Source organism: Pempheris klunzingeri, chromosome 6 (genome assembly GCF_042242105.1).
Source record: "Pempheris klunzingeri isolate RE-2024b chromosome 6, fPemKlu1.hap1, whole genome shotgun sequence".
NCBI lineage: Eukaryota > Metazoa > Chordata > Actinopteri > Acropomatiformes > Pempheridae > Pempheris > Pempheris klunzingeri.
In genome coordinates, this window is record NC_092017.1 from 26,829,494 (window position 1) to 26,856,608 (window position 27,115).

Consider the following 27,115-nt stretch of genomic DNA (forward strand, 5'->3'; position numbering starts at 1 on the left):
TATTGATTAGTTTGAAAAAAATATGGCTTCATCATTCAACATATTCACTTTCTGTTTTTTTCAGGTCTCTGGTTACTGGATCATTATTTATTTATTTATTTAGCAGTCTGACAAAAAGCAAACCAATAGAAACAAATCAAGATCTTCAGTTTAGACTTTTATTTTTCTTATTTCTATCTTCTTCTTCTTCTCTTTCTTCTTCTTCTTCTCCTCCTCGTGCCCTGGAAATGTCACCTGGCAGACAAAATAAGACAGAGGACCTGTAGTAGGATCAGTAGCTGCAGCTGATGGCTCTGACATGTCGGTGACCTTTGCAGTTTGATCCCACTTGACCTGTTGACTCACCCGCAGTGTTAAACGTGGATTTTAACACCATCCCTCCCTCCCTCCCTTCCTCCCTCCCTCTCTCTTCTTTCCTTCCTCCACAGCTGCAGATCTCCTGGAGACCCGCGGAGGTCGCTCTGCTCTCTGCCTCCTCTCCTTCTCCGGCTCCCCGCCACGGCTCTCCCTCCACTCCCCTCATCCTCCCCCAGATATACTACAGCACAGAAAGGGAGGAAAAAAAATCGGATCAAGCTTTTCCGGTCTGCTAGCCCTAATTTCCTCTCAAGACCTCTGGCGTTGGAGCTGCGAGGACGCGCAGGCGGGCAGGCAGAGGGAGATCCAGGAGGAACTGGGACAATTAACGCTCCCACCGCCAGCAAACTGGAGCCTGCGTAGGATAAAGCACCTTGTCGGCCGTGTGCTGTCCTCTGTGTGAGGGCAGAGCAGAATGGTTCCTCGGATGGGAGCGCACACGGTTCTCTCCGCGGCCGCTCCTCCGTGCTCTGCCGTCCGCGCGTCCTTCCTTCCCCGCGCCGCCGCCACAGAGTGCCCGCTGCAGCCCGTCCTCCTCTCCGCAGCCCTGCAGCTCCCACCTCCTCATTACAACTAACTCGGCGTCTTTGGCTCCATCTACCCAAAGCCAGGACCGGAGCACTGCTGCCACATCTTGTTCGCCGCCCCAGCAGGAGCAGGAGCAGCAGGCGGCGGATCCTCCAGGCTGGATGTGAAGCCTCTGGACCGAAGGAGCAGCAGGAGGACAGGCAGCGGGTGGAAACCTGAGTCCAGCGGTGATGAGAGCTCACCCCGAGTGGATTTCGCTGGTTTGCTGCCAGAAGCATCTGGAAAGGATAAGACAGGGATCCACTCCCCCTCCAGAGGACCAGAGGATCATTCACATCTCAGACATTTCAGTGTTTCAGCCCTGACGTCTTTTAGCTTGTGTTTTAATGTGGAATTGGTTTGATGACACAGTCTGCAGAGACTGGAACAGTTTGGGTCCATAACAAGGTTTCCTCTCTGCACCAGTCGTTTGGACATGTTGGATAACTGCTGCTCTCAGTGAGCGAGTAAAGGACAACATCCTCGTCCAGACACCAGTACAGATTTCTGCAAGGTTTCCTCGTAGCTATGCAGTGAAGATGTGTGCAGCCAGGTTCAGTGGCTGCCTCAATGGCTGTGCCGAGGAGGCCGCCGGCGGGGCAGCCGGTCCGGTCACAGCCTCCAGGATGCTGGACTGGACGGAGGCCGGTCCTCGGATCCTCCACAGCCTGGAGATGGGGACGGTGATGACCATCTTCTACCAGAAGAAGTCCCAGCGGCCTGAGAGGAGAACCTTCCAGATAAAGCAGGACACTCGGCAGATAGTGTGGAGCCGAAACCCTGACAAGATAGAAGGAGAACGTGAGTACTGCCTTTAAAAGCATGATCTGATTTGTGTGTGAGCCCCCAGAGCCCTCGGGCCCCTGTGTTACAGTATTAACTGTTAACATCCCTTGTTTGGGAGGCGCCCAGTTAAAAGTAGAGAAGTCCTGATCTATAATATCAGCATCTGCCAACCAAATCCAATCCAACAGATGGATGTTTAACCGTCGTCCTGTAATATTTTGTGGTTTTTAGAATAAAATCAGTGACAGAGTGGATCTGTTGAGGCAGGAAGGTTCAGACAGCAGACGGCTTCTCTCCATCTGCAGACATACTGAAGTTCAGCTGCACGTTTTGAAGCAGCACCTGAGAGTTCGGCATCAAACTTAGACCCCAAAGGAGCACAAGCACAAGCCAAGTGTCAATGAAGATGCAAAACAGTCTCTCAAAACTACGGCTGCACTGCCATTTATACATTGTAAGTTTGAATGTAGATACATGATCTTTTTCTTTTCTTTTTTTAGTAACGACTTCAACAATCTATAATAGTGCAATACGACAATATTGGGGACTGCTCATCGTTCAGAAACATGGCAGAGAAATGTCGAATTGGACCTTTGTAATGTGATCCTCATTGGCCGACCACTTGGTAGCTGAGACGCCTGATCTTTATTTGCAACTGTGCAGAAACACTGTACACATCCATCCTTTAATAATCGAATGTCAACGATTTCAAACTATTCTGTGCAGCCCGACACAAAACAGCCACAGAAAGATGCACAACAACCTTATGAAGGCACCGAACAACCACAAATAGATGCAAAATGACTTTAAAGAAACAGAAAACAGTTATGAAGTAGATGCAAAAGCACCGACACTCAAAACTACCAGATAAGAAACGAATGAACTACGCTGCAGTCCAGGGGTCAGGAGCTGTTACATGTTGGTGTGAAAGGGCCTCAGCTTTAACTCCCTGCGCTGCGTCCCTGTTGTGTTTCAGTCACACACACTGGACACTGTCACACTTCTTCACATCATCTACATCGTGTGCCCATCACAGATTCTGTATCAGATGATGCTGAAATGTCAGCTGAGGCTCACGTTTCTCAGAACATGCTGACAAACGCAGAAATCGAGCACCAGGGACGGTTTCCTCTTCTGTGTGTGCTTGTTTCAAAGTGGTGGTTCCCAACGTTGTGGAGGATGAACCTTTAGAACAGGTTGGTGCAGACTTTGTTGTAACCCAGGAGATGTTGTCGTTTCACAAGGGATGAAAAGCAAAATATTAGTGAAATATCTGTAAAAAGGAAAGTGTGGATGTAACAGAAGTGTCTGCTGACCCCTGGTCGGGATCCGCTTTATCAAACGTAGATGATAAAAAGACTCACTTCCCAGTAGAGGTGTGTTGTTATACAGGAAGGTTTGATTTTTGTTGGTCCCTGAATGCCTCTCCATGGCTGGATACCACATGTGCTTGGAAGAAAGACGTGTGTTTTTGTAATTTTGGTGAATTTACCCTTTTTTAAAAACGTTTGCTGGTGCGTTTTGGTCTTTCTTCTGCACGTGCCTGCTGTAAAGGTGCACCAATGAGTATCCCTGCATGTGACACGTTGCTGTGGTTGGCTGCCCCCCCCCCTCCTCCCTCCCTCCCCTCTCATCCTGACCCGGACCAGCAGCTGAGGAGCTGTCGCGGCCTCCTCGGCGGACAGACACATCCCGACCCTGCGACCTCTGCTTCCTCCGTGTCGGCCTCGCAGTAACTCTCCAGACAGTATAGCATGCAGGCTGCTGCCACATGGATCCTCGGCCCGGCCCCAGACTTCCCGTCTGTCTGTCTGTCTGTCTGTCTACCTGACTGACTGACGGGCTGTGGGCTGAAGTGGCGAGGCAGCCTGCTGGAGTGGAGTCAAGTGGCAGTGGTGTACTTAAAGCAGCGGGCTGTTGTTGTCGGCCTGCTGCAGCAGCGCTCTGCCTGTCTGGGGTGTGGAGGCTATTGTCTGTGCCCTGGATTTTGTGGCCTGGGGGAGGATTTGTTACAGTGTCTGTTAGCACTGAGAAAACTTATGGCATTCACAACTGGCATGATAGAGTTTCCTTCTGTCTGCCATGTGTTATTCTAACTCTCAGACTTTATGGTAGCACACTGTAAAAAAAGAGGAAAAAAAAGGGACTCGTTCTTTATGAGACAGAAAGAAGTTTTTAGAAGTTTTCTGAGAAGTCTTGTCAGGTTTGGTTTTCCATCATCCTGCCGAAGGTGATTCTTTCCGCCATAACTTCAGGAGACACATGCAATTAGAAGAAAAACCCCTTTGAGGCCAGTTTGACAGCACATATATGTACATAAAGAAATGCAAACATTAAAAGGTTACACAGAACAAGACAAAGAAAGTCTCCAGGGGACACAGGGGAGTTTGTTTCCAGCTTTCAGCTAACTGAGCTTTGTTGTACGAGCACAGCCTCTATCTTATCTCGTTGGTTATTCATTCATTGTTTTGTATTTGCAGCATTACGTCTGTATTAGCAGTAGGGTTGATCATTTTCATTATTGATTAATCCGTTAATCATCTTCTCACTGGATCGACCAGTTGTTTTGCTCTTAAACGGCAGGAAATGGTGAAAAACAGGCTCACAGATGTCTTGTGTTGTCCACAACCCAAAGACTTTCAGTTTACTGTCACAGAGATGTAAAGAAACTAGAATGACTCATTGATACTACAAAATCGTTGGCTATTGATTTAATAGTTGCCATCTAATGGCTGCAGCTCTGAGGTGCAGCGTGCTTCTGCATGTGTTGTCAAGCTGGTGAAGGTTTTTCTCTTTTGTACATGTTTTATAGTTACAGTGCGATCAGCTCTCTGCAGTTTTCTCTTCTTTTCCATCTCCGGTAACCCCCCCCCTTCCCTTCGGAGACTAATGGCCGCTGCACACATGTAGGTGTTGTTTCTGCTCAGGCAGCCTCGTCAATTATTTATCCATAATCATAAACCACAGAAACGGCGCCTTTGCTAATCCAAGGGACAACAGCTAGGAGTCTGAGCGCTCATGAAACCACGACGAACACTGCTCAATCAGACCAGACCTCCACACACATACACACACACACACACACACACACACACACACACACACTCACACACACTTTCATAACCCACAAACGCCCCTTTACAAACAACCTCCCTCTGGACAAACCCACCAGTACATTCCAGGAACTCAGCGGGTCTCTCCTTCACTTTATCTCCCACAGCTCTATCTCTCAGCTACCCGCTTTTCTCCCTCCTCCTCCTCCTCCTCCTCCTCCCACACCTCTCTTTTTTCCTCTTCCAGCTGTCCTTCGCCAATTTCCTTCCCCCACGCTCCCACCTAAACACCCTTCTCATTTTCAAGATTTTCTCTGACCTCCTGTTTCACTTTCTCTGTATATTTTCTGTCACTTTCTTTTTGACTTTCAAGGTTAATTCATCTGATGCTTCGGTCTCCTCTGAGTCCACTAAGTGACCCCTTCGCTGTCTCCTCTCGCCTCCCCCTTCTCTCCTGCTTTTCCTTCCTTTGTTTTTGCGGCCTGATTTTCTACTGTTTGCTTTAAAATGAAGTTTCTCCCTCAGCTTTGCTACACACACACACACACACACACACACACACACACTAACTTGAAATCAGTGTTTTTCTTTGAGATGAGCGCTTTGGCAAACAGTGGAGGTATTAAATCCGCAGGCACAGGAAGTGTGGGGTTATCGGGGAGTGTCTCGCTTCCTGTCTCAGATTGAAGGACTGACTAGCTGCAGGAAAACAAAAGGTCCAGCATCTTCTGCAGGAAGCAGGGACCACAAATGAGGCGCTGGAGGTCTGAGATACTCGGGGTGGTTTGCTCCAATAAGGAGGAACCAAAAGCATGATTAGGGTTAACCAAAGCTCGGTCTGACTCATGGGATGAACGCTGTGGATATAAGCCGGCCATTGAAAACAGAAAGACGCAGATAATGGAAGAGGAGGAGAATTCTGACTGAAATAGTTGACCAAAGCCTCTATGTGAAACAGCAACTTTTACATAAGACAAACATTACTTGATCATTAAACCGACATCACAGAGGATCATGTGAAGTGGAATGGATCGATGTCGGAGTCTCAGTTGGTTTGGCTCATCTTGTGACCGACGATGGCCGTGACCGACATCAGGTCCAGCTTTTCCAGAGGCTCATCCACAAGCTGCTGTTGTCTGTTTCACTTCACACGAGCTTCTGTGACGTAGGTTTAATCATGTTCCACAAAAGCTACGTCGGCTGGACTCACACTGATAATCAGTTGGGTTTTTTTTACCAGTAAAAGTCACTGTTTTGCAAGATCGCTGCATCTGTATCCTGGACGTCGCACCGCCCACGACAACTGGACTAGTTTACAGAAATACAAACAAGCCAGAGCGTTTTTTTTCCTCCAATAACACAGTGATGATCAGCCGGACCTTTTTTTTTCTCCAGACCTGAAATGAGGAGAGAGGTCTGGCTATGCAAGACTAACTAGGGCTTAGTTAAACAATGCTGAAAACATAAAGATTTAAAACAACTTGTGTGGCAAACATATAAAAATAAACCCTAGTTTGGTAAAACTAAAAGTTTTAATGTAAATTACTTTTAAGTGTACTTATTTAAGTGTAATGTATTTAAACTTATTTCATGTCAGTATTCATTTCTTTCACAATGGATTTCTTTATTCAGATATACACATACAGCAGGATGTTAAGACTACTGACCAACTAACAATAGTCTTCCATCTTCTTTAAGGACCCCGTCAGTTCTCCCTCACAGCCAGCCATTGGTTTCCATTCATTTGAGTTATACAATATTCAAATTGACAATTGTCAATCTCTAAATGTTGGTCCTTCATTACTGACATTATTTGCATGAGATGTTTTGAGGTATGTAGATTGTTTTTGAGGATTTGCATAAATTAGCAGCACGGCCATTTTTTTAAAGGCTCAGATTTTCATACACCCAGAAATCTAACAATGGAACTGGGCATTACATCGTGTGACGGCTCCAGTCCGGGTTTAGAGTCGACTCTAGTTGTTGAAACCGTCCGCCAGGCTCTGTGCCGACCCCCCCCCCCCCCTGTTATTTATCACCAACTCAACTTCACCACTTGTCAACCAGCATCCCATCCATCCATTCGTTTATCCATTTCATAGCCTGCGCTCTTGCTTGCGTTTCGCTCTGGTCTCCCATCGTTTGCCTCCCTCTAATTTATAATCTCCAAGCAGACTTCGGCCATCTGGCAGGGAGTGATGTCAGCAGCTGTACCAGGAACAGTTTGTTTCACTGGAGAAGCGCACTGCAATTATCAACGGCTGGTGGTTTCAGGTCAGCAGTGCACGCAGCTCGTGGTGCGTTCAGGAACTTTCATTCAGTCCGAGCACAGAGACTGAGAAAAGAAAGGCTGATGATGGAGGAACACCATTACGTCCTGTCCCATAATAGACGGCCGTGTCTTTTCTTTGCTGTTTATTTCTATGAGACTGTTGACAGTATCTCATACTCTGATGTATCTCCAGTTGGCCCGCTGTGTGATTCCCCTCACCTCTCCCTCCTGTTATGCTCATCAAAGTTTACATCTGACCGTTCTTCAAAGCACTTCTGTGTGTGTGTGTGTCTTTATCACAACCATGTTTACAGCCTGGACCTGGATTAAAGGCCGCAGTGGGAGGAATCATGCTCTGTGTGTGTGTGTGTGTGTGTGTGTGTGTGTGTGTGAGCGCTCTGTACCTATCAGTGTGTGTGTGTGTTGTGCAGTGAGACAGGCAGGGTGTGTGTTTGTGTTCACACAATCATGGTGAGCGAAGTGTGACGTTTGGCGAGCGCTGCATCTGTTTGCCTTATTGTCCAACGTCCAGGCTTCATGGCAGGAAGTAATAAAATGAAAGACCAGAGAAAAACAAATATCAGGGTTTGGGTGTTTTTTAATAGTTTGGAAGGTCAGTTTTGACTGTGCAGCACTTTGAAGCACTAAAAGCTTTTATTTTTTTATGGTTGGATAATGTTTGAAACTGCCTGACACCAGTAGGAGTGCTGAAAAACTGCAATGAAACTTTTTTTAATACACATTTTTCTCTACAAAACCACTTTTGATTTAACAAAACCTGCTTTTTTTTAGTTGTTGCCCTTGAAAACGGCAGCTTGCCAAGAAACGTTTTTAAACCAGGGGCGTATCTTTTACGTATTTTGGGTTTGAAATGACAAGAACAGGAGGTGAAATGAAAAAAGGCTCAGTAATTTCCTGCAACAGGCAGCGCATCATGGTAGTTTTAAACAAACTTACTCAAGCAGGAGGAAATAGTGCATTTGGTGGGGACTATTTTCAGCGGTGGATGAATACACATTTGTTGCTCTGATGGGTATTTTGGGGAAACAGGACAGTGTGTGTGGGATTGAGTCAAAATAAACTACAGTGTGTGTGTTTGTCGTAATGAAGGAACACATCATCCAGCGCAACAGCGCGGCTCATTGATGTGCTTTTAATAGTTTTTGGACAACAATGGAGCTCTGTGGCACAGAAGAAGACGACACATCAGGCTTTGATAGGCACACAGTGTTTGCTTTCTAGTAGGATCAGTTCAGTTTTGGTTTCGCTTTTTTTATTGGGCTTTGTTGATGGTAAGAAAAATATAATCAGTGATATCATGAGATTTTTATTCATGCATTATTGTCCTTAAAAAAAAAACAGAGCAGGCCATCTATGAACAGATTCAGTTACGTGTGCTGAACCCCTGGACACGTTTCCATCTGAAGATAATGGGCCTCTCTCTTAATCTTATGCCAAACGTGCTCCCTGTCATCTCCATGTGCAGGAGGCTCAGATAGGAACCAGATTTCTCCTCTCGGCTGTTTGGTTCAGGATTGTATACAGCCTGCTGAGGATGGCAACAGGCTTGAGTTGTTCCTTCCTCCGTGTCCCCTGTTGGGCAGATTACCTCATATCAAATAATAGTAATAATAAACTGAATTTATGCAGCAAGTTACAAAGTACTTTACATGATTAGAAACAGATCAGGATATGAGGTGAGATAAGAGCAGTGACAGTGATAGTGAAACCAATAAGATTCAGAAGATGCTGCTGATTCTGTGAGCTCAGATCCAGAGCTGGGGGGTCCAGGTCACCTGAAGCCTTGAGCCGGGGAACACAGCCATGCAGTGCTTGATGATCAGTAAAAGTGATCAGTAAAACCTTAGAACCAACTCTAAAACTGACCGGTAACCATTTCCCAAATGGGAAAAAAGTCTTCTCTACTTTTATTTCTGTTTTCAGTTGGCTGAAGTTTCTCTGTGGTGGACAAAAGTATCCGGGCTTATAGTCACTCAGTTTAATTGTGTGTGTGTGTGTGTGCTACAGTAGTCCTGTGTTTGGCGTGTGAATGCCAGAGCATCCATGAGTGTGTGTTTATGTGTGTTTGCACAAGACATCTGCTATGTCAATAAGCCGAGGTTTTCTTTGTGGGTGTGTCGCCTGCTGCAAGTGTCAAAGTAGAGTCCAGAGTTTACATCATGCTCTGCGGTCAGGAGCCTGACTCGGCCACTCCGTTAACCCTTCTGGTGCAGTATCGCCCTTCAGTAACTGTTCATTCATGAATTCATTGATTTAAATGCAGAAATAAGTGGACAAAACCTGCCTTAAGTGCAGATTTGAACCTTTAACGTTTTTTCTGTTTGATTTGTTAGCTTTAACACAGGTTATCTCCAACATGCAGTCAGCTGCATTTAGACAATTCTCCCTTGAAAAGCTTTAAAAATCCTCACTCATCCAGTATAGACACTTAAAAGGTGTTAAAAACATGCCGTTCCTTAATAACTTTACTAATTTCTGCAAAAAGAGCAGAATATGGGACCTTTAACATGGTTCAGTGGACAATCACTGATGACTTTATGATAAGTGGGTTGTTTCCAGCTCTGACTGTAAGAGCATGTTTAGCATGTTTATTTTAAAAGATGTGTACAACTATGTCTCTAAAACCCTTTATCATTAATGCAAGAGCAGACTGAGGAGCTTAAGCAGCATTTTCTGCTCCCCATTTTGGTCTTTTAGGGTTCGAATGCAGTTGTTTTACCACCTAAAGGGATTCTTTCTAGTAATAAATGTGGAGGAAAAGTTGCATGAAGTGACTGTTTGTTTGGCTGCTGCTGCTAAAAAACCTCTGCAGGCTTTTCGAGCATCCTGCCACAGACAGCTGAAATGTTTAGTGCGCCTGTTTTTGGCCTCTCTGGACACACGGCGCATTTGTCGAGCTCTCCGGCAGCAGATTTTCTGTGTTTGTCAGGGAAACGAACAACGTGCCAAACTGTGATTTACGGTTGTGCATAGTTGTGTTCATGCAACGCTGTCCTCCCTTCCTCCCTCCTCCAGTTGACATACGAGAGATCCGGGAGCTGCGCTTGGGGAAGGGATCCCGTGATTTTGAGCGCTACCCGGAGGAGGCCCGTAAACTGGACTCCAGCCACTGCTTCATCGTGCTCTTCGGGCTGGAGTTTCGCCTCAGGACGCTCAGCGTGGCTGGTCAGTGTGTATAAACTGTGTGTGTGTGTGTTTGTGTGCACTAACTGTAAGTCCTGTCTGTTAAAGGTCACACTGCATCCCCATTTCATTTGACTCAGATTGGATTCAGACCTTCTGCTGCTTGTTATTCTGCATCTCTCAGTTTATCACTTTCCCAGAACATATTTCCACTAATTAGACCTTTTATATCTAAGCAGCTCAAATTTAGATTTTTGTTTGTGAGAAGTGGTGCAGTCTGAGTTATTACTTCTCTCAGTAATGATAACATTGTAGTTGATCTTATTTTATTTTAGTTTTCCTGCTGATTTTACCTCCGAATAAAGTGGTTTAGATAATATAGATAGCTACCTTTCTTGCACTGACGTCTGCTCCATGTTCTCGTAACTAATATAAAGAAATAAGAGAACTACAAAATCAAGACCCAAGCTCCAATAAATTTGAATTGGCCTTTAAATGAGCTGCCAAAGTTTCTCCCCTGTGTCATGTTTCTTTGTGTCTCTGCAGCCTTCAGCGAGGAGGAGGTCAACATGTGGATCACTGGTCTCAACTGGCTGATGATTGACACCCAGAGAGCCCCCGCACCACAACAGATAGACAGGTGACCTGTTCGATGTATTCATGCACTTGTCCAAAGGACCCCACTGATGATAACTCATCACCTGTGGACTTTCAGTACCAGCAGCAGGCTACAAACGTCACTTTTAAACAATTAGTTGATTATTTAGAGTTGTTGAAAAATAGAAAAAACAAACATTTTGCCCCAAAAAATCCACTCAAACATCAATATTTGTTGGTTTTCTTGTCTCTAATGATTGTAAACTGAATATTGTTAAGTTTTGGACACATTATATCACATTATATAACCACTAAAATGAATCCTATGGTCAATCTCATTCATCTTCTCAAATTCAGAACATAGATACAGATATTTCACTTCATATAGCCAAAGTAGAAATGTGGTGATTAGTCACTAACGTGCATCACTGAGTAATTTATTTGCCTTTTTATTTGCCTGCATCGTCTGCATGCGTGACATAGTGGTACCAAGTGGTTGCATCAAAAGAAGAAGCTTCCTGGAGGAGAGAAGGAGGTGCTGGTCAGAGGAGAAGGCAAATATTAGCTTTGGGATGAAAATATTTACTCCGGCTGAATGTGCGGAGGCAGTTTTGGCCTCTGTGGTGTGAGCAGGAGAACAGAGAGAGGTTGTGAGGACGTGTAGGAGAGTTTAGGTGTTGACATAACGTGAGCGCTATGTATGTTTGGAAATGGTCGGAGGAAATGAAATGGCTAATTTTGTCTCTTTATGACAGTTGTGTAAACTCTTTAGGGAGTAGATTCATCAGATGAATGGGAGGTTTGACAAATAAAAGACACAGTTGACACTCTGAGTATCTACCTTGAATTCTCCTCCCTTTTGTGTAAGGAACTATGATGTACTGTAGTGTGAATGTGATGCTGTCTGAGTTTTAAGCTCACGTTATCGGCTCTGTTCTGCTCTCTGTTGTATTTGGAGAAGTTTAAAATCCAGCAAATGCAGCCGGTTGTTACCCGAGATAGCTTTATATTGGCTGAACTCACTGAAGAGTCCTCTTCCTGACAGACTTTAAAACATCAAGCTAAACTAAGTGTTCTAACAGGGTCGTGTTTGGCTGAAATAACAGTCTGATCTTTAATGTTATCTTCTATTAATTAATAGTAATGATAATTAATTAGTATGGTCATTAAATATTCGATTAATACTAGGAGTTACTTGCTATGCTGTTTCTTTATTCCTATGTTTTTACAACTGGAGAGGATCTGTTAGTCAACCGATTCTTTAAAGCTAACTTTTTTTTTTCATCACAGCCGACAAATTAAACGTTTGCCACTTATAAATCAGATAATTATCTTTCTAATTTTATAAACAACATGTCGTCATTGTCAGAGTATCATAGGATTATCATAGTAAACTGCATATGTGAAGTGTGAGAACAGAAGCCTTTAATTTGAGTCTTCAACAACTGTTTTAAAACTCCTTACCCACTAGGAAACAGTCCTTTAGGGGGTCTTATCACTGCCGAAGAAACTAGTGAAATTTAAAGTTCTTTGTTTTAGTCAAACACATTACTCAGTAAATCTTATTCTCAGTCTTCTTGTGGTGCAACAACTCATCCAGGAAACGTGTGATTTTCCTTTTTTAATTTAGATTCTTGTAATAATCGCTCTCTCAGTCTCATGTTTTCTCTCTCCATCCCTCCCTCTGTAGGTGGCTGAGGAAACAGTTTGAAGTCATGGACAGGAGCCACGAGGGCAGGTGGGTGACTTTGCCGCAAACACGTCAACACCCGGTCGCAGGCTTCACAGCGGCCTGTGATGGATGCTTGTTGGCCGCTCGGTCGCAGCAGGTGGAACGTGGAGGTGAAACCAGAACCAGATGTCATCAAAGAGTGTGTTACTCCCCCGTCAGGGATCTGCCCTGACCTTAACCTCCACAGCCTGATGCACACATCCACACCCGAGGCTCCACATATCTCACACACACACACACACACACACACACACACTTCTCTCAGCCGTGCTCACATTAGTAAGTCCAGCCTTGTGTTTGGGTGGAAGCCGCTCCAGGACAAACAGACTGCCACCGCCTGATAAGCAGCAGGAAGTGATGCGTTGGGCTGGGAGCGGGCAACTTCCTGTCTCCTGTGAAAATAGTAACAGTAACAGTAGCTAGACAGAGGGAAGTGGGTGGAGAGACGGATCAGACCTGGCAGCCACAGCGGTCGTTGACCCCAGAAGATCCTTTCTGCCTCAGAGCATCGACCTGGATATTTTTCCTTTTTCTACCTGCTTTTCTTGCTTCCTTCCTCATTCTGCGTCCAGCGGCTGATGGTTGCATGTGTTTTGTTAATCAGTAAAAGTGATTATCCATGTGCTGTTTGTCCTAGAAAAAAAAAAAGTACAGGTAAAGACATCAGCGAGTCCACAGAAGCACATACGAGCACATACAGATGGTTTTATTGTTCAAAACTTAGTTTAACACCTGATTAAAATCTCATCACGAGGTCCATTTGTTAGCTGTTCTGCAGCTTTTCATCATATCACATAATGTTTAACAGCTGGTGGATTTTTCCCAGGTGTCATGGAATTATAAATGTTCATACCTCCGTGTTTTCGGAGCCGTTTAAGGACTCTGTTGGTTTAAAAGTCAAGCTTTAAACTAAACCTTTAAGACAGGATGGATGAAAAGCTATTAATGAATGATTGTTAGCAAATATACTATATATTTGTGAAGTGTTGAACCGATAGTAGGTGTATAAATCCAGGAATTAGACGCGCCACCTTCTACTCATCCCCTCTGAACCTCGCTGTCAGCCTGGAAATGTAAAATCTAAAATCTTGACACTGACATCAGCTGTTCCAGCCACGCAGCGCCATCTCCTGGTGAAAACATATACAGTTCGTGTTCGGATAGACTGTACTTTAATGCTTCTCATGTACTTTTTCCTGTTGTGCTTCTGTTTCAGCATCACAGTGAAGGATGTGAAAGCTCTGCTGCCTCAGATCAACTACAGAGTCCCCAACATGCGCTTTCTCAAAGACAAACTGCAGGTCAGAGCAGAATAAAAGCCCGATAAGCCCGCTTAAAATTCATTTTAAAGTCTTGTGTTTCTCCACCAACGGCTCCGTTTCGTGTCACACTAACCGGCATCCTCCCTGTTCACACAGGAGGTGGAGGCCCGGAGCGATCTGTCGTACCCCAACTTCGCACAGCTCTACAGAACGCTGATGTTTGACTCTCAGAAGAGTGTGAGTGTCCGTTTGGGTTTGCAGACAAACACACACACACACTCATGCTGCCGCTGTGGAAAAAGTACTCAAATCCTTTACTTTCATACTTTCAATTAAAGGGCTTTATTGTTATCAGCTTTATTATTATTGTTGGTGGGAACATTTCAAAAACGATGTTGCCAAAGAGTGTGAATGTTGCAACACAAGCAGCCATCAGATAGGAGTCACTGGAATTAGTGGTTGAGGAGAAATTTTAGTCCTTCCATCGTGGAAGAGTAAAGTTTTTGGTACTTTCATTTCAGTGCTGTATTTGACGCTCGATGCACGCTCACTTTGTCCTTTACTATTTATTCTTCCCCTGGCTTCCTCCCACCTGTCTGTCACCTGGATCCTCCCCTTTTGTTCCCAGATTATTGAGCAGCTGGAGCTCTCCTTCCCTCTGCGGTGAGTCCCTCCACCTCCTCTGCCTCCTCCTCAGTGTCCACACCTTTTGTCTTCACGTCCTCCACTGTTGCCCACTGTCACCTGTCCAGTTTGTCTGTAAAACACACGTAACTTCATTTTCAGCCACTTAAATAGCAACGTGAAACATTTTCTTAACGCTGCAGGACATTAACCTAAAATAATGACATAATTACAGTTGACGTAGTAATAAAGTTGGTGCACAGACAGATTTGTATGTAAACGCATCATGTCTCCTCTCATTTAGTTGAACTCTTCTTTAACTTTCACTCCTCTGCTGTGTTGAATATCGTTGCATTTGTAGGAATGTTGACAGACCAGAGCTTTGTCAGATCTCCCTCTACGACTTCCAGAAGTTTTTACAGATGGACCAGAAGGTACTGAGCAAATTCAGCACAACACAGAAGTGCTCTCTAAAAAACTGCTTTGTGCTCACTTCTTTATCCGACTCGTCTCGTCTCAGGACTCCTGGGCGTCGGATCTGAGTCGTGTCAGGGAGTTCCTCATGGGGTACATGAGGGGTGGACCGCAGCCTGAGCCCATGCTACAACTTGATGAGGTAAAACACCGAAAGGACGCTGGCACGTGCACAAAAAGAGAAATAATCTGGAGACTTTTCGTTGCTTTACGGTCCGATCGTGTTACTTTATGTTTCTAGTTCCTGACGTTCTTGTTCTCTAAAGAGAATTCTATATACGACCCTCGACTTTCATCGGTCGTTCCTGACGACATGAAAAAGCCGCTGTCTCAGTATTGGATCTCCTCCTCACACAACACGTAAGTCTCAATAAGTCTCAGGGATAAACTGTATGAGAAGGTCTAGTAGTTGAAGTGGCAGGAGTTTTAGGGAAATTATTTTGGATTTAAACACTCGGAATTTTAAAATCTAAGTCTGCACCCCCCTTGTCCAGAAACGATAGGGGTGCAGACAAAGATGATGTGTCATTATGCACTTGATGCTGAAAATTCAACACAAATTTTGACTAAATCGACTGATAATTTTAAGACGTCGGTTAAGCAGAGATGTCTGATGCTAGGTTTTCAAATGTGAGGATTTGCTGTGTTTGTCTGTTCCATATTATTATCAATTGCATATTTTTGGGTTTTTTACAGTTGTTTGAAAAACGCGTGAAGAATAAATAACCGACAGCTGCATTAATCAGTAACGGACACATTGCAGCCTTTAAATGCACATAAATAAAAATAAATACAAAAAAATCAAACATTTCCCCTGTTTATTATTTATTATAGGTATTATTTCTTTCCCTGAGTGCCGCTGCTCTTATGACCTTGTTTCCATGGTCTTGTTCTTTCAGCTACCTGACAGGGGACCAGTTTTCCAGTGAATCATCTCTAGAAGCCTACGCCCGCTGCCTGAGGATGGGCTGCCGCTGCATTGAACGTAAGACTCTCCGTCATTTTTAAATTAAACGGCGGCTTCAGATTTGTGTTTCGGCGTGGGGATCATCTGTCTGTGCTTTGTGATCTCAGTGGACTGCTGGGATGGACCCGATGACCTGCCGATCATCTACCACGGCCACACTTTGACCTCCAAGATCAAATTCCTGGATGTGCTGCACACCATCAAAGAACACGCCTTCGTCACATCTGAGTAGGTGGATTAAGAGGGAATTCACTGCAAAGGTTTCAAGCTTCATGTCAGCAAACACTTTGGTTTGGTTTTTAAAGTCAAGTCTCCGTCAGTGTTGATGTTGTTGGAACGACTTGCAGACTACAAACAGATGTTGTACCTCTTCCAGAGACGATCGTGATGATCGTTAACCTACCTGCTGTTGTGTTCGTGCAGGTATCCTGTGATCTTGTCCATCGAGGACCACTGCAGCGTGGTCCAGCAGAGGAACATGGCCACACACTTTAAGAAGGTGTTTGGAGATCTGCTGCTCACCAAGCCGGTCGACAACAACGCAGAGGAGCTTCCCTCACCCTACCAGCTCCGCAGGAAGATCCTCATCAAGGTAAAAACACACACCTGTTGTGTTGGTGGTGGATGTGGTGACAAGTGTGCTTAGTTTCACTTGTGTGTTTGAGAAGCATCAGGGTAGATAAGGTCACCTGGAGAGGCTCAGCCTGGGTTTGAGGGTTACCTACCTGTCCTTAAAATGACCCAGGCACTGAATTAGGATGCAGCTCTTCTCTAGTTTCGCTGTAAGGTGGCCTACAACCAACCAGCTCCCCTCGTAGGAACCCAATCTGAATTTGCAGTGTCCTCAATAAAGATCTTTGACCTAAGAACAAAGAGCGTCGGTCAGAGGTGTTGCTAGCGTGTCTCATGTTTTCCCACTTGTGTCTCAGCACAAGAAGCTGGTGGAAGGCACGCTCTATGAAGAGGTGACCTCGGCCAGCTACTCCGAGAACGACCTCAGCAACTCTCTGAAGAACGGCATCCTTTACCTCGAAGACCCCATCGACCATGTGCGTATGTCTGCATGTTAGGGTGTGAGATAATGCATTAAAAGGAACAGTCCGTGTACCGTATGGTGTGACTGAGGTGGGTTTTTCTGTGACCCCCGCAGACGTGGACTCCACACTATTTTGTCCTGACCAGTAATAAGATTTACTACTCAGAGGAGACGTCTCACTACCAGACAGCTGATGAGGAGGAGGACGAGGAAGGAAAAGAGGTAGATGATGGTGTTGGTGCTGCTGATTGACAGCTTGTAAGGAAAAAGAAAGCATTGATCAGATGAAGATGATGCCGTTTTCTGTTTCCTCACCCTTTGCTGTGAATCATCAGGAGTGTAACAACAACGAGCAGCACTGTGCGGAGCGCTGGTTCCACGGGAAGCTCGGTGGAGGTCGAGACGGCCGGCAGGTGGCTGAGAAGCTCCTGCAGGAGTACTGCGAGGGCGGGGCCAAAGACGGCACCTTCCTGGTTCGGGAGAGTGAGACGTTTGTCGGGGACTACACCCTCTCATTCTGGTCGGTAACACCAGGCGGCTGCCTGTCTTTGATTCTATCAGTGGAGAAAAGAAAGGAATAGGAATAAGACATGAGTTAAAGGGGATGTAAGATAAGTTAATTCATTCTTAAGATAGTGATGGAGAGAGTTGAAACTGCATTATAGATAATAATAATAATAATATAAAGTTATTGTTATTAGTATTAGTGTTTGACAAATAATAACTTACACTGTATGTGTAAAATGTCAATACAAAACTAGATCAAATGAGCCATAAGTCGTCCACTGCATCTGACCCTATTCTACCCCAATTTTGTGGCCTTTGGCTGAGCGGATGGGGTTGCTCAGTTGCCATGGAGATGGTTTAGCTGTCATCATGTGACCCGGATAAGAAATGTCAGTCATGGGCTCATAAGTTGAAGGGCTGCAAGACGTGATCAGAAGTACAGCCGCATTTATAGGTCTGTTTTCAAATCCATGTGGGTGACGTTTGAGCAAATAATACATATAAAACTGTGGCAGGCTGCAGACTAGAACTGATTAAACATGCATTACTTTTTATTTTTACTTTTTATTAAGATCAACATACTAATTCGCTCCGGTTCTTCCTCCTCCAGGCGCTCCGGTCGAGTGCAGCACTGTAGAATCCATTCCCGTCAGGAGTCTGGCTCCACCCGCTTCTACCTGACCGACAACTTGGTGTTTGACAGCCTCTACCGCCTCATCTGCCACTACAGAGACACGCCTCTGCGCTGCAACGAGTTCGAGATGAGGCTGGGCAGCCCCGTACCTCAGCCCAACGCACACGAGAGCCGAGAGTGAGTGAGCGATGCCTAGGTCACACTCTCTCTTTAGCTGTGTGTGAGAGTGGAGGAGAAGATGATAGTCAACTGATTAAAACTGTGTGTTCTCCAGGTGGTTCCACTCCAGTCTGTCCCGTGTCCAGGCCGAACACATGCTCATGCGTGTTCCCAGAGACGGAGCTTTCTTAGTGCGAAAACGCAGCGAACACAACTCCTACGCCATCTCCTTCAGGTACGTGCTGATGGGACGGTCACAACGACAACAACGTAAACTAAACTGTATTAAACGGTCTCTGTCGGTGTTCATCTGAATGCAGGGCGGAAGGAAAGATCAAACATTGTCGCATCCAGCAGGAAGGGCGTCTCTTCATGTTGGGCAGCTCGGCAGAGTTTGAGAGTCTGGTCGACCTTGTGAGCTATTATGAGAAACATCCTCTGTACCGCAAGATGAGGCTCCGGTACCCCATCAACGAGGACACTCTGGACCGGATGGGCACCACGGTGAGTCCGACATATCTCAGCTGAAGACATGAAAACATTTTAGTCACAGTGCTTTATTTTTCCCACCTTCCAGGGAGCCAATAGTTTCCATGCACTTTTGTATTTTTGATATGGAAGTCATCTAAATTAACCTGAAATCATCTTATTTTCAGTTCAGATTAACATGTTGATTGTTCCTCTCCAATTAATCATCCAGTCATAAAGAAAAAAACTATTTTCCATAACTCAGTGTCTCTAAATCAGTTGTTTTTGTTTGATAAAAGACTTGATTTCACAAAATCAATTAATTTAGTCACAATTTCACAATTAAAAATGACTTCCAGAGTTAAATCATTGCTGCCTGATGATGCAGTGCAGACTTTTTTTTAGTCCGTCTCCACCTTGGAGTGAATTATGATGCAGCAATAATGTTGCAGAAGGTAAAATCCACGTCACGTCTCTAAAGATTAGATTTTTAAATAGGCTCACTGTATGTCGACGGAAATGATTCCACAATATACAAGAGGATGAATTAATAATCAGTGGTCCCCTTGTCAGATCACCATGTTCCACAAAATGTATAAAAAATATATACAAATTCAGAAACATCTTTGGATCCATACAACCATTAACCATTATTTGTTGTTGGCTTCTCAGGAGCTCGACTACGGGGCTCTGTACGAGGTCCGCACTCCTCATTTCTACGTGGAGGCCAATAAGATGCCCACAGCACGGGTACGTGAGAGACCGCCAGTTTGTCATATATATTATATTAGATTCATTATTCATTCATTCATGCAGCAAAGGAAGTACACAACCTGAGCCAGTAGCAGCACAACATGTACAAAGTCCAGTAAATATTTGTGCTCAACTTTGTCATGTGAATGCAGAAGAGTCTAGTGTCCATGTTGGTTAAACATTTTGTATCTTCAATTTGTGCTGTCAGATTACAGGGAGAGGAAAAAGAAGAAATTAGGAAGAAGGTGATGGAGAGAAAAAAGAAAGATGAGAAAACTGCTGCAAAGAAAATCTTATTATTTTGTTTATACAGAAATGGAAACATTAAGTATATTTATAAAGCACATTTCATACGACAGATGTAGACTGACGGGACTAATAAAGGAATATCTTAACACAGTAACTGAAGGAGCCTGAAGGTGTTTCTTGCTGCTGTGTGTTTCAGTGCACCGTCAAAGCTCTGTATGACTATCGAGCTCAGAGAGAAGACGAGCTCTGTTTCCCCAAGCAGGCGCTCATCCTCAGCGTGGACAAGCAGGAAGGCGGCTGGTGAGAGACTCTCTGAGCACACGTGACCAAATCCGCGGTGTCCTTCACGCCAAGAGCGGCTTGTTGTAAACCTGTGTGCCGTCCTCAGGTGGCGAGGCGATTATGGAGGGAAGAAGCAGCTGTGGTTTCCTGCTAACTACGTGGAGGAGGTTCCCAGCTCTCCCACCAGAGAGCTGGATGAAGCAGTGAGTTCTGAGCGCAGCTCCTCGATGGAGTTCTTCTGGATGGAGTGTGTGGTCGATTAATAATCCATGAATAATCTATTATTCTGTTGTGTCAGTCCACAGAGAACAGTCCTCTGGGTACATTCCTTAAGGGTTTCATTGATGTACCCACCTGTCAAGTAGGTGAGTCCCTTAAACAAACACAGGTGATAACTTTCATTTAGTTAAACCAGATTTTCTTAGATCTCTCATTGGCTTGACACACGTAAGCATGTCAACTCATTTCAGTGATGCAGTTTAAGCCAGATCAGTGTTTTGTTTTCTCACATAAAACTCACTGTGGCGCTCCACCTCTCCCTCCCTCCCTCCCTCCCTCCGTCTGTCCAGTGGTGCATAAAGACGGGAAGAACTCGCGGCCCTACGTGTTCACCATCCACTCCCAGCACCTGTCCTCTCACCCGGTTCAGACCCTGGACGTGGCAGCCGACAGTCTGGAGGACCTAACCGGCTGGGTCAGCAAGGTCCGAGAGGCCACGCAGAACGCCGATGCACGGGTCAGTGCGGCAGAAGTTGTTTAGATTTAAAGATAACTGGTATTTTTAACCTGTTTTTACATGTTATGGGTTTGATCCTTTTTGTTTAACCAGAAGCAGCCGTCTCATCAGTCACCAGATTTCATTGACAAAAACAGTAATTTTACTTTGCAGAAGTTTGGTGAATTACGTTGGCTGAGCCGATCTGTTTGACCAGTTCCAAAACTTCTTGTATCTGACAGTCATCTTGAAACCAGAATATGTAAAAATAGACCCAGATTTAAAAAAAAAAAAATACCAGTTATCCTTTAATCTACACATTTTTGATTTTATAATAAATGGCTGCTGAAGTGTTGCCATCAGAAAAAGTTTCTTTAATAACAGTTTCTTCAATAAATTTTGAACTAATGTTAAAACTTGCTGTTCACTTAAAACCAATATTTGTGAGGAACTCTGGCTTAACAGCACGGTTGTCTTATCTCCATGGTAACAGATGCAGGAGGAAAAGCAAATGGAGAGGAGGAAGAAGATCGCGGTGGAGCTGTCCGAGCTGGTGGTCTACTGCAGACCTGTCCCCTTCAACGAGGACAGTAAGGAACTTCTCATGCTCTTGTTTCAGCTGTCTTTAGTCATCTTTTTATTATGTTGGCCAGTGTTTTTTACTTGGGCATGAAAGGAACAATGGAATTTAGAATAATAATATTAGTGATAACATTTCTTTTTAATTTTTTAAGTGCAATGCTCACAGTACGACTACTTATAATGATGATATTAAGATAAATACATTAAAAACACAAGTAGCATCCAGCCCATGGGCGCAGATAGAGAGAGAATATCACTGTGCAGATGTATTTCAAGACCACTTTTAAATTTTTTTTTATTTCCCGCTCTTCCAGAGATCGGGACGGAGAGGGCGTGTTACCGGGACATGTCCTCCTTCCCAGAGACGAAGGCAGAGAAGTTTGCGACGCGCAGCAAAGGGAAACGCTTCCTGCAGTACAACCGCCGTCAGCTCTCCAGAGTCTACCCCCGGGGACAGAGGCTGGACTCGTCCAACTACGACCCGCTGCCCATGTGGCTCTGTGGCTCCCAGCTGGTCGCGCTCAACTTCCAGACCCCAGGTCAGTGTGCAGACGTGCATGTTGTGGACGCATGTGTGTGGGTGTTATAAGAGAGCAACCTGTGCCTGGATCTCTGTAGGAGTGATCTGTGTAGACAGACATGGCAAATTAATGCTGCAGGTATTTCATTATATCTGAGATGAAGAAAGTAAAACGAGAAAGAAAAGAGGAAAAATAAACTGAAGACGCCAGGTTTTCTTTCTATTAATGCTTAACAGCAGCAAGTCATTTCAGCTCCAAATTGAGATATCATGAGTTCCCAAACTTGGAACTTGTGTTTAAGCAGCTTAACTTGCTAACCAGAGGATTGACACGTTTCAATATCCTGAACACTCTTAAATTAACTGCATCCTTGACAGTTTATCATCACATTTTGCCACCAGTTTCCAGTGGCTGCAATAAAGTGTTTCATATTTTTAAAAGCAAATTCGAGACTTACTTTTCCAATATGTTTTTTTTTTTGCTATTTTACTTCTTGGTATCTCTTTATTTTAATATCCTACCTTTTATTTCTAGTTCTACTCATTTCAATGAGTCTCATCTCCTTTTATTAATTTATTACCTGGTGCTCTTTTATTTACTTTCTACTCACTTTTTATCTCAGTGTGCTTGTGTGGAGCTCCTGTGGAGCTCTAGTGTTTCCTAATTACAAATTGATGAGACTTATGAATTGGCTTCCTCGGATTATTCTTTTTATTGAATGCTTTATTAAATACTAAGTCATTTATTGTTTTAAGGGGAGGTGTGTGTGTGTGTGGGGGGGGGGGGGGGGGGGGGGGGGATGTTTCATTATGTGATGCACATTGTATTATATTTTGTTCATTTGTGTATTACTTCTATTACAATTCTAAAGTCTGATTGACTGTTATGTGCTAATCATGTTGCACTGATAGAAGTTGCACCCCGATGAATAATCTGAGTGTGTTTTTTCTTGTATGGCAGAATTATTTTACCTCTTTGGACAGATTATTATATTCAAACAGTCAGTTGGTCACTGTGATGACAGATGTGATGAGGAGGCATCACTGGGTGTTATGGTGCTCTAACTCAGAAAGGTTGAGCAACAATTTCCCGTTTGTAAATACGAAAACGTCTCATTTTCCCAGGTGAAGAGGAGCAGCTGAGTGCATCAATACTTCCTGTCTTGGTGATGAAAAATATGCTTTTTGAATGAATAAGAGAGTGACTCTGTGTGTGTGTGTGTAGATAAACCCATGCAGCTGAACCAGGCCTTGTTCATGCTTGGAGGTGGCAGCGGTTTCGTTCCTCAGCCTGACATCATGAGGGACGACACCTTTGACCCTTTCGACAAGGACACCCTCCACGTGGAGCCAATCACCATCCAGTTACAGGTCAGGACAGGCTGATAATAGAGAGAACCGAACAGAAAAAAAAAAGACAGGCATGACATTTTCTGTATTGTTTCCCCTGTTCTTACCGTATCAGGTGCTGGGAGCCCGTCACCTGCCCAAAAATGGCCGCAGCATCGTCTGTCCCTTTGTGGAGGTGGAGATCTGTGGAGCGGATTACGACGGCTACAAGTGCAAGACAGATGTTGTAGGTAAGACGGCTGCTGCCTCGCTGCCACAGTGCTGTGAAACCTCGATATATCCTTGATTTATCGTCACGTTAAAGCATCTCCACTGACCGTCTCTTCCTCCTGACCCTCCCAGCTGATAATGGTCTCAATCCCGTGTGGGTGCAGAAGCAGTTCGTGTTCGACGTCCACAACCCCACCTTCTCCTTCCTACGCTTCACTGTCTACGAGGAGGACATGTTCAGTGATCCTAACTTCCTGGCACAGGCCACCTACCCAGTCCGTCTGCTACGAACAGGTGAATGTGGGGAAACTGACGCCATCGCAAAATCCCTGTTTGCATTAAACACCGATGTCGTGGTTTAAGGATCTCTAGTCTTTTTAATCCCTGGATCCTGTTTGTACACATTTTTGTTTCAAAATGTTGTGTAGGTACAAAAAGTTTTGGAATTAGTCCAGTAAAACGAGCTGCAATGGCCGTTATGTAATCTTCAAATCATCAAAGCACGTCCACTAAAAGTGTTTGTGTTATTCGGAGTGTCTGACAGCATTAAGGAAAGGATCCCTACTAAGAAAGACCTTCAAGATGTTTTAACAGCCGTTATATCGCTCTCTTCAAAGCCACCAGACTCCACTGACAAAAACAGTCATTTTACCATGCAAAAGATGGGAGTTGCTGGTCTACTGTTGCCTTGATTAGCTCATTTTCAACAATATTTGTGTAACACATTATAGCACAAGCTAACTAACTGAATGAGGCAGCGGTAGACCAGCAATCCCCGTGTTCTGCAATATTAAATTACTGTTTTTGTTAATGGAGTCTGGTGGATATAACAGCAGGATCTTACAGCTCTATCTCTGATAACATTAGAGATTAGAGGATCCCTACAGACAACAATACAAGAATATATTGCAGCTTTAAATGGGCTACAATGGCTGCAGACTGAGGAGATTTTGATCTCAAAATGCTTTAAAGGATAACTGTGGTATCTTTAAACCTGGGTCCTGTTGATCTGACACCAAAGCTTGAGCTTGTTATTAAGTATTTATTTGTATTGTGCTGATTGTCAGGCTACAGGAGCGTCCCTCTGAAAAACAGCTACAGTGAAGAACTGGAGTTGGCATCACTTCTGGTCCACATAGAGATCGTCAATGCAAAGGTTGTCATCATTATAAGTTCCATATTATATTATTTACAAGTATGCTAAACGATCACACTGACACTTCCATCCACAAGCTGTAACTTACGATTCTCACTGTGGCCGCAGGAGGAAGACGACGAGAACCTGTACATGTCCATCCAGAGGCTCCGGGATCGAACCAGCGAGCTGTCGAACCAGGTGTCCCTCCTGGAGAGGTCGGGCTCAGGGGACCTCAGCTACCAGCAGAGTCTGGAGGAGCTCAGAGCGGCTCAGGATCAGCTGAGCGAGCTGGTGGAGGCTCGAAACCGCAGGTGACGGATCGCACAGTAACAAGTGTCCATAAACACAACATAACCGCTCACACACACTCATTAAACACCTCTCTGCTCCTGCAGGCTGGTGGAGAAGAAGAGGAGGGAGAAACTGAGGCAGCAGGTGGCAGCAAAGCGCAGCTAATCCTCCCGTCCACCAGAGAGCGCTCACCTGCAACACTAACGGTGCCTGGCAGATGCTGTCCAGAGGGACAACCCGAGGCCGGTTCTCCACTGCAGTGATGTGCAATCCATTTAGAACTGGAAACAAAAGAAAAAACGTGCTCCTTCACAATAAAACGCGAGGCTTCGAAGGAAAAACTGACAAACACAAACATCTCATGGACTAAAAATAACCTCACAAAACTAAGCTACAAAAACAATCATGGACTTCAGGCTGAAACACATTAAGAGCAAATTAATTTCTTCTGATGATTTCATGGAAACAGTAGAAGCAGGAGAGGGGACAGATTTCTGAGGTTTGATTAGAGCTGAAACCATTGGCTGATTAATTGATATTAATCGACTGATCGGTAAAATCATTTATTTAAGCAAAAATACTACACATTTACTGATTCCAGCTCGTCACTTGTGAGGATTTGCTGCTTTTATTCATGTTCTGGGATCATAAATTGATAGATTTTGGGTTTTGGACTGAAAACCTTGCACTTTAGGGAATATTATCAAGCATTTTATGTCCTCTTTTCTAACATTTTATGGACCAAACAATTAGTTAATCGACAAAATGATCATTAGTTGCGGTGGTAATCATGCTGGGTGGATCTGGTGACGTGTTAGATACTTTGATGAAGTGAATCTCAGCTAATTATCAAATGTTCTTCTGGCCAACTTCCACCGCAACAAAGCATTAATGCCATCAAATTCAGAAAATTCAGAAAGTGCTTAGAAATAATTTGTCTGATTTAACTCGGACGACCTTTAAAAACTGGAACTTTAGCGTAGCTGGTGATATAATACGCCACAAAACAACAGATGCCTTTTAGAAATCAGTCAAATAAGTTTATAGATAATACTTACAAACTTCTAACTAAGTTTGAAACTCATCAAGTTGACTCTTACTGTGTTTTGGTCTTTAGTGGGAAAAGCAGGATGTAAGGGAGAAGAAAACTCAGGTTACACAGACAGATGGAATAAAAAATAAAAAAACTGGATGGAATAAAGGGAAAAGTGGGCACACGTAGCAAAAAGCAAATATCATGTATGTGCCTTTGAATTACTCTTAAATGTTTAACAAAGTAAAAGAAAACTTTCTCTACAACTGGAACAGTGGCCCTTTAATGGAAAACTACTAACTGGACTCGTTTGGCTCAGACCACTACTCATGAAAAGGGTTTAAAAGGGATTTAAAGACTGAAGTGTTCCTCCTAATCAAGACTTAAAGTCTTTTTTTTTGGGGTGGTCACGTGAACTCTGCCCCCAGGTGGTGGTGGTGGTGGTGGTGGTGGGGGCTACCTGTTCTACCTGGGAGAGCACAAACTGGACGAACAAATCCTCACCAAACCACACCGAGAAGGTCTTTTAATACGTCTTCTAAAGGGCTCTGAATATATCTGTACTGCCTTCAAAGAGAGGCGCGAGCGGGGGGGGAAGGAGGAAGACCACGTTCCTCACGGCGGCCCCTGGATGTCACCTGGACATTCACACACACTCGACAAACAAGGGCTATCACAGAAAACTAACAAAGCACTCTCTTGCCTGACGGCTCAGATCTCTCGCCTCACAGCCGAACAGGATCAGATCCCATCATCTGGCTCTAATCAACAGATGTGGCTCAGCTGGTCCTGGATCTGCCAAAAGCAGCTTCAGTTCGACCCACCGCATGGCTTCATATCTAATACCCCCCTCCCCTCCCGTCCCGTCCCCTCCCCTCCTTCTGTAGCTACTACCCCTTGTCTAATTTCTAATTGTATATAACTTCTTTTATTTATCGAGCAGGGGTGGATCCTGTTTTAATAGATGAAAGAACATACTAGAGGACTGATAATGGACTTCAGACTGAAGATACTTTATGTAGAAATTAATATTGTATGTACCTGAAGCTCCCTTTAAATGTCCCCATAGACTCAAACCTCTCTCTCACAGTTGCACTGGGTAGGGACTTCTATGCAAAGGTCTTCTTCTTGGCCTACAGCCATTGTGTATCAGGCGATTTGACTTGAGTTGTGTTTCCTCTCCGTATCTATGCTAACTGTCCAGTATTATTACTCTGCATTACAAATCCTGTGCAAGTTTCCATTTAATAAAGCTCTTTCATGTACTCCAGTCTGCGTGACACACATGTAACACAAAACCAGCGGCGAGGTAATGATCTCAGCAGGGAATTAATGAGAGAAATGGATAAAAAA

At 44.3% G+C, this 27,115-nt stretch overlaps 1 protein-coding gene across 1 annotated transcript; it reads left to right on the forward strand.

The window, feature by feature from the left end:
• Positions 1-1,430: 1,430 nt before the first annotated feature.
• LOC139202364 (1-phosphatidylinositol 4,5-bisphosphate phosphodiesterase gamma-1-like) lies at positions 1,431-25,197 on the forward strand. The gene is made up of 32 exons (XM_070831817.1): positions 1,431-1,725; positions 10,072-10,221; positions 10,726-10,819; positions 12,467-12,514; positions 13,725-13,809; positions 13,927-14,007; positions 14,399-14,433; positions 14,756-14,828; positions 14,915-15,010; positions 15,110-15,228; positions 15,768-15,853; positions 15,943-16,063; positions 16,259-16,427; positions 16,765-16,884; positions 16,986-17,093; positions 17,207-17,391; positions 17,989-18,189; positions 18,287-18,406; positions 18,492-18,675; positions 19,312-19,389; positions 19,838-19,941; positions 20,030-20,126; positions 20,222-20,288; positions 20,493-20,659; positions 21,132-21,228; positions 21,535-21,759; positions 22,966-23,111; positions 23,206-23,320; positions 23,433-23,594; positions 24,368-24,456; positions 24,565-24,749; positions 24,834-25,197. The coding sequence occupies exons 1-32, from the start codon at positions 1,464-1,466 to the stop codon at positions 24,892-24,894; spliced, it is 3,930 nt and encodes a 1,309-aa protein (XP_070687918.1). The 5' UTR covers positions 1,431-1,463; the 3' UTR covers positions 24,895-25,197.
• The last annotated feature ends 1,918 nt before the right edge of the window (positions 25,198-27,115 follow it).